The sequence below is a fragment of the Molothrus ater genome (genome assembly GCF_012460135.2).
Source record: "Molothrus ater isolate BHLD 08-10-18 breed brown headed cowbird chromosome Z unlocalized genomic scaffold, BPBGC_Mater_1.1 matZ_random_MA35, whole genome shotgun sequence".
Classification (NCBI taxonomy): domain Eukaryota; kingdom Metazoa; phylum Chordata; class Aves; order Passeriformes; family Icteridae; genus Molothrus; species Molothrus ater.
The window spans coordinates 3,187,184-3,202,729 of NW_023416471.2; the positions used below are offsets into that span (position 1 = coordinate 3,187,184).

The 15,546-nt window shown below is 34.3% G+C and overlaps 1 protein-coding gene across 2 annotated transcripts in view; it reads left to right on the top strand.

Moving 5' to 3' along the window:
• Positions 1–15,546, top strand: part of FER (FER tyrosine kinase) — a 155,801-nt gene that overhangs the window by 63,994 nt on the left and 76,261 nt on the right. For both annotated transcript variants that reach the window (XM_036402568.2, XM_054518197.1), the window contains exon 11: positions 9,438–9,530. In XM_036402568.2, the coding sequence (XP_036258461.1) occupies positions 9,438–9,530 (93 nt within the window). The remainder of the gene's footprint in view (positions 1–9,437; positions 9,531–15,546) is intronic.

Sequence of the window (15,546 nt, forward strand, 5' to 3'; positions counted from 1 at the left end):
TCACCATTCTATTGAGGAAGTGCCATTACAGAATACTGTAATTTTTTAACAAGTGCCAAAACAACTCTCCATAGATGTATATATATATATATGTATATGAAAACATCAGGACATAAATTTTATTTCCTACGCATATTCCCATCTCTAGTGAAGGAGTACTGATTTCTCGGTTGCTGTTTTATCACAATCTAGTTCATTAGAGATGCAGTTTTCCAAGTAGGAGTAATGCTGCAAAAATGTAGAAAAAATCAATTTCTTCTATTACCTTAGCAAGAATTTTTGTTCTAGCTCAGGCTTTGTTTTGTTTTGTTTTTTCTTTTTTAACTTGAAAGAAGGATGGCAAGACCAGTCTTTTTGTGCATAGATGCATATAACCGGTTCAAAAATATATTGCATGTTGAAGACTTGAGCACTTCAAATGGCAACTGTAGTGTTGATCTTGATTAAAACTCTGGGGCAGCATGAAGCACTACTACATTTCTCTGTTTTTCTGAGAATTCTGGTCATAAAACCCTGAAACTATTTCAACTGGATGTATGCAGTACTAAAGAATAAAATGAGTCTCTTTGATTGAAAAATTCTCCTAAGAATTTTAGCATTGAAATGGTTTGTGGATGCACATTTATTCACTGCTTTTTGCCTTGTGGGTCTTGGTTTTCTTGAAGTAGCAGCAGCAGCAGCACAGCCCAAATGTTGTGCATGTTGTCCTAGCAGATGCTGACCTTCACCAGCAGCCAGTTCATCATACCATTGGTTTTTCTCATGCCATTGGTTTTTTGAATTATTAGCTGCCAGTGGATGTAAGATGTTGGCTTTCTTGCTTTTATGAACATTAGGTACTGCAGTACAACTATGAGTACTCAGTGCAGTCTGTTTTATGTTCTCCCATTGCAACTTAATGAGCTTGCACAGAATTATAGCAAGAGAAAACTCGTGAATATGATTGGAGATCTGTTACTGTGATGTGGCAATGGCAACCAAGGAAGAGAAGGACCATGCCATGAAAAGATAGTTCCCTATCATATATAGCAAGAGCCATACAGACTGAAATTTAATAGTTTTTTATTACTTGAAACAAGTAAAATGATGTTTTGAGAATTAATAATTTTTTGTACATTCAGTTAATAATGGCAATTGTTGATTAATAACACTGCTCTTGAAATCAGTGAAACAGTTCATATCTGAAAATGTACATACAAGCCTGAGGTTTTTAAAGGAGAGAGGTCTTAATTTTCCCTGTTATATGTTTCCAAATTTAAATAAGGTAATAGCGTTTAAACTTATTTTTAAAAAAGTATTTATTAATTCTAAATTTGTCTGTAAGCTTTCAAGAGTTTTAATTGGTTTGTTAAATTGCCTTTATTGAAATCAGGTGCAATTTACTTGGCATCATTATGTAATCAATGAATAGAGGTGTCTTGGGATTTAGTGGTGTAGAGATACAGTCATTAAACAGAGAAGGAATACTTAATTTCAGAAGCCTATTTGCACTGCAAAAGCCCTTGTCTGGCTACTTTTTCCTTCCACAAAACCAGTTTTTATACAAGATCTCAGTGCCTCAGCTTAGGTGTTGAGGTACATTTAGTCATCTTTTTCTCTAGAGAACTGTTGACATTCTTGATGATAATTTGGTGAAATCCAAGTATCATCTTTTTAAAAATAAAAGTGCTGTTAGGTGTATATAAGAGCTAAAATGGACTGTGTTTCTGGAAACATTATTGCAAACCCCCATTAAGAGGTGCTCGACTTTTGTTAAGACATTTAACACATGTTCATGTGTTTGGAAGATTTGCTAATTATTTAAAAGATGAAGGTGACATTTCCCTGACATTTCATATGTAGCTTGAAAAATTAGCCTTCTGAAAGTCTTAATTAAAACAGAAAACAGAGCAGAGAACTTAACTGTACATTCTGTTATGATAGATAGGGATTCAAAAAAGAAAGTGAAGGGTCAATCATATTGTAGTATTCATAATTCTTTTTTAAAAATTATTCTATTTACACAGAGTGTTTGCTGATAGCTGAACCTTTCCTAGGTAAAATCTGACAAAGATTTTTCAGGTTTTTGTCTCCAAATATTTCACCAGTCTCTTGCTTAATACTTTTACTTGCTGGTGTTTTCCTGGAAAAAAAATTAAAATTACTTTCTATCCACTGTTGTAACTTCAAAATCTGATATATAAGAAATGAAATAAATAAAAGTAATCATAAGAGAAAAAAACGTTATTTTGAACGAAAACAAATGTTTTTGATAGTAAGTTAAATAAATCCCTGAACTTTTTAAAAATTGTACGTATTATTTCTATAACAGCCTTTTAAAAACTTTTAATATTGACTTTTAGTATTGTGTTACTACATTCCTGTAGACCAGCCTGTAGTAATACTGCCTGATTTCACATAAACCATTAATGACTTCGGATTTACCACTCAAAATAAGGTCTAAATGTTCCTGAAGATGTGAGGTCACTAGAAGTGATCAAAACCAAAAAGCATGCCAGAAATTTTCAGGAAAAGACGAAAGAAGAGAGCAGAAAACATTACATTGCTGTATTAATTGATGTGCACCTTCTTCCCAAATGCCATAGAACCACAGAATAAATTGGAAAAGATCTCAGGGGGTCCATCTGGTCCTGCTTCTTGCTCAGAGCAGAGCCATCTTTAATGTTATACCAGGCTGCAAAATGCCTTATACATGTTGAGGTTCTAGCAGCTCCAGTGATGGAAGTCCCTCTGGGAAACCTGTTTCGGTGTTTAATCACTGTCCTCATTGTGAGGTTTTTGGTTTTTTCAGTGTCTTAACTGGTGTTTTTCTTAATGCAAATTGTCCTTTTGCTATGTACCACAGAAGAGTTTGGCTTTATGTAACCAATTATATTTTCAGCTCCCTTAATTAGAAAACTGATGTAGGAGAATTCAGAAAGACAAAATAATAATGCTCAGATATGTGGAGGAGCTTCTGTAGCATTAGTGAATAAGTAGATTGGGCTTTACAGACTCCAGATGTGCAATGAAGGGGATTGTGATAAAGATGTATTGGGTGTGGGGATACATGGGGGAAGTGAATAAGGAATAATGACTTTTCTTTGTCTTTGCAGAAGCAAGAAGTAGGGCTCATCAAATAACCACATTAGTCAAATGATTCAAAACAGGCACAGAAACATGTTCTTCAAAAATGTGTAATTAACTTGTGCAACTGGTTGCTACAGTAAGGCATTGTAATAAGTTACATAGATTCAGAAAACAGCTAAAAAATATGGAAGGAAAATCCTTCCATGACTGTTGCATGTAGAAACATCAGATCTTAACCAGTAAGGCTTATCTTACACTACAGCTGCTTGGAGAGCAAAGACATGCTCTGAAGAATTGTCATTCTCCTTTTCTTACACGTTATTTCTCCACTGGCATAGTCTAGGATATGCTTTTGGTCTGAGAAATTATAACAATTATCAAATTTCACACTTGTAAGTCTTGTTTTTCAGGCTGCCCCCTGCAATGCAGGATAGGTAATATTAATTTGCATCCAGTGCAGTGTTTTATAATATGTATACATCAATTATGCATAATTTCTGCTGCTCTGGAAGATGTTTGAGACAGAAAATGCTAACTTATCATAAAGTGATTTTTGAATACCTATGTTGTTTAATTGGTTTCACTCTGTACATGAGATATTTTTAATTAACTTTGAATATTTAAATTTTTAATAACTGTATTATATCTACATGACTCTGCACAGTTCTAGATATCTACAATAGTAAACTAAGAAAATGCATATTATAATTCCTGGAAAGGGACTCCAAAGAGATGATCTACTCAACTCAAGCAATCAGCAACCAGCAACTGGTTTTGTGTGTGAGTGCTATGTTAATAATTTAAAATACTCTGTGTCTTTTTTGTAAAGATGGCATGATTCTTTATCTGGTTTTCTGCATGTGGTCTTTCTGAGATACCTAATTCTGACATGAATGGGACGAAAAAAAAAAACCAAACAAAACCTAAAAAAACAGAGAACAGTGTTTTGAGGAACAAGATTAGTCTTATTTCTGAAACCACATCATAGGCTTTAGGGGTATTGGCCATGTTCTGCTGTATGCTCAAATTTTAATATGTCGGCATTTACATTTCTTTTAATAAGTGCTAACAGCTGTGAAACAGACATACAAAGTTTTTTGTGGTTAGTATATGCACTCATTCAGAGTTAATGTCACAGTATAAATTTATGACTTGCTTTTGGGGCCACTCCTTAGTAACTTCTAATCTCCACTACTGAAGTGACTAATGCAGATGATCATTTTCAGAAAGTTATTTTCTCTATTTTGAAGAGTTTCTGCTTGTAAATCACAAAACTTCATTCTCACTCCATATTTCCGTAGACTTCAAAAAAACCAAAACTATTCCTTGTTCTGCCCATTGTCTAAATTTAAAGCCTTGAGATGAATGTTGTTCAGCACTTTTTTCATTGTGGAATGTGTCTTATCAAACGAGAAAGGAAGCTAGCATTCACTTTAAAAAAACTGTATTAATTACTCTGGCAGATGCTGACTGTATGCCTGGTTCATCTGTATGTTCATTGAACATCGTTTGCAGTAGCTGCTGGGATTTCCCTGTCTAAATTTATCTTAGAGCCCTTGTATTCTACTGAGTTTTCCACAAAATATCTGAGGACCAGTTCCCTAACCCTATTACAGAAACAGTGATATCATTCTCATCTTTTAGATATCACTGATTAATTTCTTCTAATTGAAATCCCTTTTCTTCTGAGAGCATTTTCTCTTTGTCTTGTAGAGTCATCATCACATTTCCTCTGAGTTTTCTGTAAAGGTTCTATGATTTAGTTTGCACGCCCACATTCAACTTCTGTATCCATGTGGACAGCTCACATCTGACTCATGAGGCATTTTTTTCTTTGAATGGAATAATATTAGAGTATGGGCTTATTTATATCACTGTACATACATGGCTGACTAGTGTTTTAGGAATATTCAATATATGCTGCATTGTCCTTTGTCTCTTGCTGATAATCTTCCACCTTTGATTGGTAGTGTTAGTATTTGCCTGTCACTCAGAAGCATTAATTCTGTTTCATCTTTATCTTAGATCTCTCTCTAGCCTCTTACTTGCTTTTCTAAAAAGAATATAGACTATTTCTCTTTTATAGCAACATCTAAAATACAGCCCTAGTCCTGGATTTATACCGCTAAAAAACTCTTCTGGGCTTTTACATCACACACTTCAATTTAAGCAAAACCTTTTTTTCCTGTTGCTTTTTCTTGCCTATGTTCATTGAAAATACTGTTGTGACTATGGCTCATCTGGTCTGCCTTTTGGTTGTGTCACTCTGCTGGATATATTGTTTTATTTCTCATACACTGTTAAGATTTGCAGTGATTGTGCTCAGTGACAAGACTGTGTGCTTGGCAAATGAGAGACTTGTCCACAGGAACGTATCAGTTAAAGGGCATGACCATGGAAGATAAATTGTAGTGAAAAATCCACTAAAACACACAGGATCTCACACTGCACAAGATCCCCCAAAGAGAATATAGGAAACACAGAAGCCCAGATTCTGGTCATATATAAAGATGCAGTTGAGGAAATCCTCAAGTAAAATAGCGGGTATTTCACTCATGGTTTTCAACTGACCTGAATCCTGCTCTTCTTTTTTGGTTCTTATGCTTAATTTCTTCTTTCTGTCACTTGTGAGAAGAAAGAGAATGGAAGAATGTCAGAATGGTTGTCTTCTGTTGTGACATCTCTTGAAAAAAGCTGAAGTAATTTTTTCCCCTCTTAAGAAGGAAAGAAAACTGAACAGCTTTTCATCCTTCGATTCTGACACTCCACAGGCGCTGCCCTACCATGCTTCAGTGATACCAGTGAGGTTATGGCCCCGAAAGTGTGAGCACATCTCCAGTTCTTCCTGTTTACTCCCCTGGTATCTGCAGCTGTGTAGAGCCATTTCAGTGGGCTCCCAGCAAGGCTGACTTTGTGTCTGGGGTGGCTGAAATTCCCTGGTGTTCTTTCAGGTGTTTTCCTGCTGACCTGCCTGCCTACCCCAGGCTGTGGGCATCTCAGTGGTGTGAGTGGATGGCATCTCATCCCACAGCTTATCATTGTTAAACCTGATGATATCCCCCACCTCAGTTATATCTAGTTTATGATATAGTTAATTTCAATTTGTTTTGCGGAGTCGTTAGAAACATGGCTAGTTCTAAAAAAGGAAATATCAGTCATGCATTTTTCATAATTTATGTGTTCCCATGAGATAGGTGTGTTTAAACACACTTAAAAGAAATAGGTTAAAATGTTTTCTAATGACAGCTTGTATTTGTGTACATACCTAGCTTCTTAATGGTAGAGTACAATTTTTTCTGTTACTACATAAAATATTATGATCTACAGGTTAGTTTGCTTTCTAGTGAAATTGGTGTTATATAAAATAAGTGAGAAATCATGCTACCATTTTCTTAATGTCTCTGAAACTAATTAATTTGAGCTGAAATGAAACTGAATCAGCTAATATGCTTTAGTGGCTGTGTTGTGTATGCTAGTAAGTGTAATACTCCACAATGCTCTCTATAGCATCACTGAAGCAGAATTCCTAATACGTTTCCAGTGTCTAGATCAGGGTAGTTAATCTGATAGTCACATGTCTTACAACTTTGAAACTTTTGTCATGACTACATATTTGGCATGTTTGTTCTGTTTGGTGACATGATGTCTGTTGGAATGAGCACTGTGTGGAATTGTAATGAACTTTCTGAGTGAAGAGTGCCTCTGCTCTCTGCTAGGTTCCTTCAGAAATTTTAAATTACCTAATACCCTGAAATAATCCTTTCAACTGCTAAATCCTTTGTTGAATTGAGTGTCTTGACTAAGAGGTTCAAAATTTGATGTGGCTGGGAAGAGATCACTGAATGATAGCTGTGATGTGTATTTGCTTTTATTTTGTAAGTCAGACTTAAAATAATACCCTGATTTAACTAGTAAGATATTACACACAGATGTACATAAAGACATTTTAAAATAAGTAGATGGGATGTTCTGGGTTGCAGTTTTACACTAGTTTAGAAAAAAGATATACTTAATGTGCATTAAAAAATCCCTTTATACTGATGTTTATAATATTCTGAGTGAAAAACAGGTTTCCTGCAAGATCAAGTAGTTCCTTCTAAGGCACACTGCAGCTGGGCAATGGCAAAAAAAGTCAGAAGAAGACCACTGTTGTAGCTCTTTAGCTTTATCTGAGTTGCCCTAAAAATACTTGAATGGAATAAATAAACTCAGTACTGACTACAGTTGTGTTTTGTCATATGTTTGGTTATGCCTGCTGTGCAAATTCTGAATCTTCATTGCTGTAAGATATAGACTAGTTTCAATATGTCAGGGGAAAGAACTGTAGAAATGCTAAATACTGTTTATAAATGTGCTACAGTTGGAACAGGATGCACTACATTTTGAACAAAGCCAAAGTTTATCCCTTAAATCCACATTTCAATACTCACTCTATTTTATGCAGCAGTTTGTCTTTGTATGTCATTCAGTGGTGCTTATCAAAGTTGTCCCAGGCCTTGAGCCTGATCTTTTGAATCAAAAAAGCCCCCTGTTGTTAATATGTTTTTGCTAATGAGAAATTGTTGAATGTAGAACCTTAGTTGTAGTTTGATGTTGTTGCTAGGTAAGCAGGCTGTTAGTGTCCACTAGAAAGGGAGCTCTTGAGTTTTGGTTGTGGGAAGTGAAGTAGAGTTTGTACATCTTTTGGTAACTTACTTTCTCCTGTTACGTAAGAAGTATACAAGTAATTGGTGTTAAATTTCATGCCTCACTTCTGAAGAGATGTGCTGAGTGGATCATTCCACAACCAGCATGCAAGCTAATGTAGACTTTGTGTCTTAGTTGTTAATGAAGTTTTTTTGGTTTTGTTTGTTTTTTTGTTGTTGAGTTTTTCTGAGTTTTTTTGGATTTTATTTTGGTTGGTTGGTTGGTTGATTTTTTTTAGGGTATTTTTTGGTTTTTCTTTTTTTTTGGTGTGAGCAGTTTAATTCAGCAGTGTCATAAGAATAAAAATCAGCTTTCAGCATGGAGTTGTTTTACTAAAATTAAATTACTTAGTATATGATAAAATTGAGTCTGATAAAATGTATAAAAATGTTATTGATGGGTAAGTGGGCACCCTGTTAATGAGTATTTCTGTGACAGATGCACTCCCTATCAGAGTTCTCACAATTTGGCTGGTTTTTGCACTCTTTTATTCAATAGCATACAAATTAAGGCAAATTGCAGACTTCTGCTAAAAAATAAATAGCGTTATTTTGCTGAGAGGGCTTAACCTGTATCTTGTAAGATAAACTCTATTTGGAAATAATTTTCAAAGACTTCCAAATTTGGTGTGCAGATTTGTTGCTTGTTTGGAAATCTTGGAATAAACTGAAGCTGCATTTCTTACATTATGAGATCTTAGGTTTCTTCTCTTAAAGGTGTGCATTGGAAACTTGGAAGCAATTTTTCTTTGTAACATTGGCAGACAGTTGTAGTCTGTCTTCATTACCAGTTTTTTTACAGTTTTGAGTTAACCTAAAGCTAATTAGAATGAGGTTGTTAATGTGTGATTTTTCTGCTTCAAATTTATGTACTTTATGAGTAGTCATTGAAGTATCTTTGCTGTTTCTGAAGGTGATTTACAAGTAATAAACTCAGTTTGTCCATATTGAAAATACTTTTTTTTTAAAAGTTGTTTTTAGTTTGGGAGCTGATAGTAGAGATAAAGAAAAATATGGTCTTTGGACTAAGTCAGCTTTTGACACCTTGGAATTTCTATTGACTTCTGCTGAACTAGAGATGCTTAAAGGCTGTTTCAGTGTTCCAGTCAGAACCCTCTTCTTGCAGAATTTTAAATTCAGGCAGTGGCTTGTCAGAAGTGACAGTGACACTTATGGTTTACAATAATATCAGAAGAGAAATGGCTCCTATTACTTGCACCAATGGGTGCTAATATTTACAGGTAGTCTGTTGTTAAAGAAGGACCTGTTAATAAAGGGAAAAACCCCTAAAATCTATTAAGTATGGATAATGCACATACATAGGGTTTTTTACTATGTGGGGATTTTTATTACATATTTTCAAATCATTGTCCCTTTAAAATTTCAGGTGTTTCAGGAGAACTGAGACTTATGTCTATTGTTTTTGGAGTATAAAAGAATTTCAGTTTTCTTTATAGTTCAAATATTTACACAGAATATTTTAGGAAATACAGAGTTTGTAAGTGGTTAAATTGATCTCTGCTTAATCCTGCTGATTTTGACACTTTCTGGCTTGTATCAATAGCAGTTCAGCCCCTACCTTTTATTTAAGTGAAATTCAGGATTCTATATTGTACATTCTCCAATAAATAATGATCCTACAGATTTGCTTTTTTTCACTAAAGATTATGGCCTTTCTCCTAGGACAAGAAGGATAAAGTGTCAAGGTTTGACACTATACGTCATTCCATAGCTGGAATTATAAGGTCTCCAAAATCCATGTTGGGTTCATCATCGGTAAGTAGTACCAATACTGTAGTGTTGTGATATAGTGTATTGTTTTTTCAGCTTAAATAAGATTTCTTTTTCCTTGAAACATCATGCATTTTCATCTGAATGGACAAAAATTACATTAAAACAATGTTATATAAACACCGTTCTGACTGATCAGCATACAGGATAATATCATGGTATAGTGGTGTGTCAGAACAACTTGCCACACTTTAGGAGAATCACAGTTTGTATGTTCTTTGCAGCTCCCGGAGTGGTGCTATATCGTTCAGAGTATTCTTCCCAATGAGGCTGATTTTCTTGAAATGCACTGTATGATAATAATCTGTATTAGGTTAGATGGCCATACATGTTTTACCAATTTTTACCATTGTTGCAGTAATTGTATTACCCGTATTTTTTTTAAAAAAGCTCCAATGTATAAGCATATTGTTACTATTGCTACTACTCCTGTACTATATAAGTTACTTGAAGTAATCTTGCTTAAAACCCCACTAAAAATGGTTGTTGAGTATCTCTGAGATACAGTTTGCTTTTGTTCAAATTCTGTAATTGCTTGGACAAACGTCCTTGTTTGTTTTACTTTTGTATTTCCTTCTGTTTGTTTCATATGGAAGCTTGCAAGATTAGTTAGAAGCCTTGAACCTCTACTGGTGGATGCATCAGATCGTACTGGAAAACTTGAAAACCTTTTTCTTGAACATGTGATCACCATAACCCTCCCAACTTAAAATAAAACAAAAACCACAACTCAAAAACCAAACAAAAGGGGAAAAACACCTGGAAGAAATTTGGGTGAAGTTTTAAAAATTGTTTAAAATTGCCTTTTAATTGTGATCTTGTCACCTAAAATACAAGCTCAAAGTAACATTCTTGAGAAAACTTCAGAAGCAATGGGTCTTCTATTTTATGCTGCAGGAGTGCATCCAAGGACCCATTAAAGGGCACAGCAAACCATATTTAAGCTAGATAGTATTCAGAAGGGGTGGAAGAAATAACAATTGCATATGTGTAAATATACTTGTTGTATACAGAGGACAACTGTACATGGTGATGAAGGAATGGAAAAATAAGTACAATCATGAGATAAAATTAGGGTAGAAAAGCTTTTCCTCTGAAAAACATAAAAGTTGCATGGCATTTGAAAAGTAATAGGAAAAACCTTGCTAAAATATTAAAATATCCTTAATGTTAAACAAAATCTCCACATTATTGTGATCTTCATTTTAATAAAGTTCTAGTTGTGGTAAAAAGGCAGCATTTAATATTAAAAACTAATTAAAATGTGTATTTCTGTGACCTCTGTTCTTCATGTAGGGGAGACACAGTGTTCATCTCTGTTTCTCTGTATTACAAAACTTATGACTTCAAAATAAACCAAAAAGCTTCCACAAACCACAGAAAAAACTTACCTGAAACTGCTTCAGAGAAAAACTGGAAGAAAAAAAAAATCTTGAGATAAAAAAAAACTTGAAAAAAAAATCTTGACATAAAATGCTTAAATTAAATCAGGGAAAGTCAATGTCAAAATGTCAATTGGGTAAAAGTGTCATTTTAAATAGTCTATGTGCCACACTCTGATTTCATTCCATGTAAGCTGATGTAAATCTGGCTGTAGATACGTGATAGATAGGATTGGGGAAACCTTGGAATATATTTGGAAGAAGTAAGATTGGTGCTGGCTCATTTGAATCAGAAAGTAAAATCTAGTAACAAGTGCAATCTTGATTACCTGTTTCTTAAATGACACTTAAATTACTTCAGTTACAATGTATAAATTTCAGCTGATTTTCACTTTTGCTTTGTATTTTGATTTAGCGATTTTGTGTGTGCTAGAAAAGCTGACCATATGTGTACAGCTCAAATTTGCTTCACGAATTAGTACTTAGCTATTAAATGTGGTCAGCTATTTCCTGCTGACAACTACATAAGCATGTTTAATTGCTAAATATATAAACTGGTACTTAAAACTTATCCATCAACAAAATATTCAAAATTATTATTGAATGTGTATTATAAAGTAATATTAACATCCATTAAAAAAATTTTATTTTTTTAAATAGACCAGTACGAAAAGGATGTCAAAGCAGATTTGGAAAAGGACTGGTACTGATCCTCTCATATAGTCTAGTCTAAAATGATCCTGTCTACCTGTTTTCAAATTATTGAGTTGAAGCATTTAAAGTTTTTAAAGTACTTCTAAGTATTTAATTTTTAAATATATTAAAACTTTAGAAATGGAGCAATGTAATGATTTAAATGTAGTGCTATATTATAAACACTGTCCAGTATTTTTAATTGGTGGAATAAATTGAATTTTGTTTGTATAAATTTGAAAGGACTAATTTTTTGTATGTCATCTGGAAAAAGTCATAGGGAAACTGTGCCATTGTAAAGCAGGCAGGAGTTTTTGTGTGTTGACATTGAAATTCTGTATGTGCTCTCAGAAGGGGAAGGTAATATAGGAAAAAAATGTTGTTTGAAGAGAAAGAAACAGGGTGAAGGATTCAGATAGTTTTTGGACAAAATACAAGCCAGTTTTCTATAACAGCAAGGGATGTAACTTTAATGAAATGAGGAGAGGAAACACAACAGTGGGGGTAACTTTCATGTACCAGTAATGAAATACTGTGAATAATCTGAATGAAGAGTCTGAACAAATTGCATCATGAATGCCATCTTCTGCCCTTCTGCATATTTTTTTTATAAGACACATTTGAGCTTAACAGAAACATCTGCTTTTGTTTATAGGATTTTTTTTTTACTGTTATAGGATAATAGGTGGAATTACTGCTTGTTTCAGATGGTGTACTATTAGCATGTGGGCATGAGCCAGGTACACAGAGACTAAATATTCCATAGGGTATTGTCTACAATTATCAGCTTAAATTTATTGCTTTACATTCTTATTTGTGTCAGTGCTACTCTTTTACACTGTGAGAGAAAAAATACCTTGAGAAAATGTTTTGTTTGCTCAAACATGGGAAATAAGGGATTACTGAACAGAATTTGCATTCAGAATATATACAAAAATAGAATATTGAGCATGCTGCTGAGCATCCCCATTATTATTTTTATTTAATTCTTGGTGCAAGTGCAGGAATAATATACAATTTTTTGAGTAGACATAACACACTGCTGTTTGCTCAGTTTTTTTCTTGAAATAAGAGAAGCAGCTGAGGACTGCTTCTTTTTACTGTTGGAGAAAAGCCTATGTTTTAATGGGTTGTTAAGCAGGGAGAGAGAAAGGGGCTCAATATAAGGAAAGAGGACAGCATGATGAAATGAGGATTTGATGATGATGATGAAAAGCATGGTGAAATACATGAGGCCATCTCCTTGTAGAAGAAAAAGTGTAATTAAATATATAAGAACACGCACCCCCCAGCCCCACCCAATAATCCATGAGTGAAATATGGCAATAAATGGAGATCTAAAAGGGCAATGGAAATCTTAAATATAGGCAAAAACCAAAAAGTTGGGGAGAGGGACAGTTGAAATTTGCAATGTGAGTTCCTTTCTTTTTGCACAGTTTGGTTAATTATTGTTACCTTACAGCAAAATTAACAACAAAAATCCTAGAAGCAATATTTCTTCCTTTAGGGTATTGAATCATTGAGTGCTTCTGTAAATGTACATACAAATGAGCAAGAGATCCATCCCCCAAATGAGATTGTAAAACATTATGGCCTAGAATATAAACCTGTCATATTAACTTGCTGGCTGATATTTAAGTAGAGTTTAAAGAAAAGTGGTGGGAATTTCATTTTGTGCAGGTAGGGGTTTTTTTCTTCCTCTGTTTTCCTTAAAGACTAATCTATCATCTAATTCTAACTATAAAATGCAGTAGAAATATTAGTACTAATAGTGGTAAACTGAATTGAAATCAATATTGAAGTAGATATATATCCTGCATTGGTACTCTTTTTTCTGGGCTTTCAGCCATGTTTTATTCTATAGCCAGTTAGGGTCAATATTATATCACAGAGAAAATATGTTGGAATCAGAAGACTTGTTCATAAAAATAATGTGATTTTAATAACACTCAAGACAAAAATAATTGCTGCTTACTTCATCAGAAAAACCATCTTGTAGTGATAAAAAGTAAAGGTAAGGTAAATTGAAGGACAATCAACAAAGAAAACTCCATGGAATTTCCACTCTTTCTTTCTGAAGTAATAAACAATACTTCAATCAAATTTCAAAGAGAGGGAAAATATATAGTTATAGACAACACCATTGTTATCTGTGTCTAAAATGCTCTGTTTTCCTTCCATAAATTCTTTCTCTGTCATAAAGGCTCCTAAGATGCTTTGTTTTGGGATTTGATCCTGATTGTCTGAATGGTGCCTCAGCCTGAACCCAGTTTGTACATAAGCAGATTTTACAATCTGGTGGCTTCCTTTTAAGATATAAATAAATTGCATGTCAGGTTGTTTTTCTTTTTAAACTGTCTTTCATGAAGGCCATGAAGTAGATTACTAACCCTGTACTGTCCTTTTATCCTTAGGAGCATTCCCTCTCAAGTAGGAATCTGCTCCTGTTAAAGAGCTTGCTGCTCTGAACATAACAGAGATCTAGGTTTTCTTTCAAGTCAAGCTCAGAATATTTGAATAAATAAATAAATAAAATACTTAATTGAAATAAATGTTCAAGTAAATAACATTGTCTAACATTTTGGAAACTTTTCTCTTTCTTTTAGAAATTTGTGAAAGAAAATGTCATAATGTCATTTAACAGTGGTGAACAGTTTTCACCTGGGATGTTTTTTAACTGTTGATGAAATTGAAAGATATGACTATCTTCTTGGCCAATCAATATCTCTGCTTTTAAACCCCTCATTGTGGTGATAAACACATAACCTTGGAGTACAGCTTTTGCCTCTAAAAACTCTGTGCAATTTGTGTTCAAGCTGTAGTTATTTCTTACATAGTGCTTCCTATCTCTGACTCTGTAACAGAGCACACTCTTTCTTGTGATCAGCCTATTGGTTATAGTGCTTGTTTCAAATCTCAGGTCTGAAATTCTCCTTGGTGAGAATTTCATCTATGATGATTCTCTGTCTGTTGATACCTGAGACCACAAGGGTCTGTCAGGTTCTTAAATATGTTCTCCAGTTTTCCGTCAAGATCCTGACTAAGGATCCTGACAAAGAGCTAAACTGATCCTTTGAAGTGTAACTTAGGCAACTGGAAGCTAACAAAGATATTTTTAACAGCTAAAAATGTATGCAAGTACTAAAGAATTGCAGATATTTGGAAACAAGGATTCCTGTGTAGATTCCTATTCTTGTGTCTGCTCATTTCCACTCTCAGAGTCTGAGACCTTTCCTGGTGTTTTTTGGACTAGGTGAGGCATTGTAGTGTAAGTATCTTCTGAGAAGAACCTTAAATGTACAGATAGCCTCCAGCCTGGGGTGTTATCAGGGCAGAGCAATAGCAGAGGTTAATTCAGAATGGTATTGCTTTGCTTGCATCTGTTTGATTGTGCTTCACTGAGACAGAGATCTCTGTGCCGTTGCCTAGGTGCACTTCAGGAGTCTGGGACACATCCACATACCTGTTCTACTCACAGTGTGTGCTGTGTTACATTGTTCACTCTGGCTGTGAGAATTTCTATGAGCTTTTGAATTACATACAGCTTAAATGAGGGCTTGCCTTCCTACCCAAAGGTAGGAACAAATAAGTCTGAAGTGGTCAGTGACAAAATACAAAGTTTTAGTCAGTGTTTTGTTAAACAATGTAGGCATGTTAAAATTAATGTGTGAAATAATAAATTAAAACTCATTAGCTTCCACTATAGCTAGTAGCTTCCATTTGCAGCCAATTCCATGTAGTGAAAACAATTCCTTACAATCTTTGTCTCTTATGATAGAGTTCATAAGGACACTACACCCAAGTGTGTACTCTGCACTACAGGGTACGTGTTAGGAAAAAAGGATCATAATTGTTAATTGATTTGGGATGTAGTTGATGAATTCTGTGAAAACAATTTATCCAATTTAAGTGCTTTGTATGAGTCA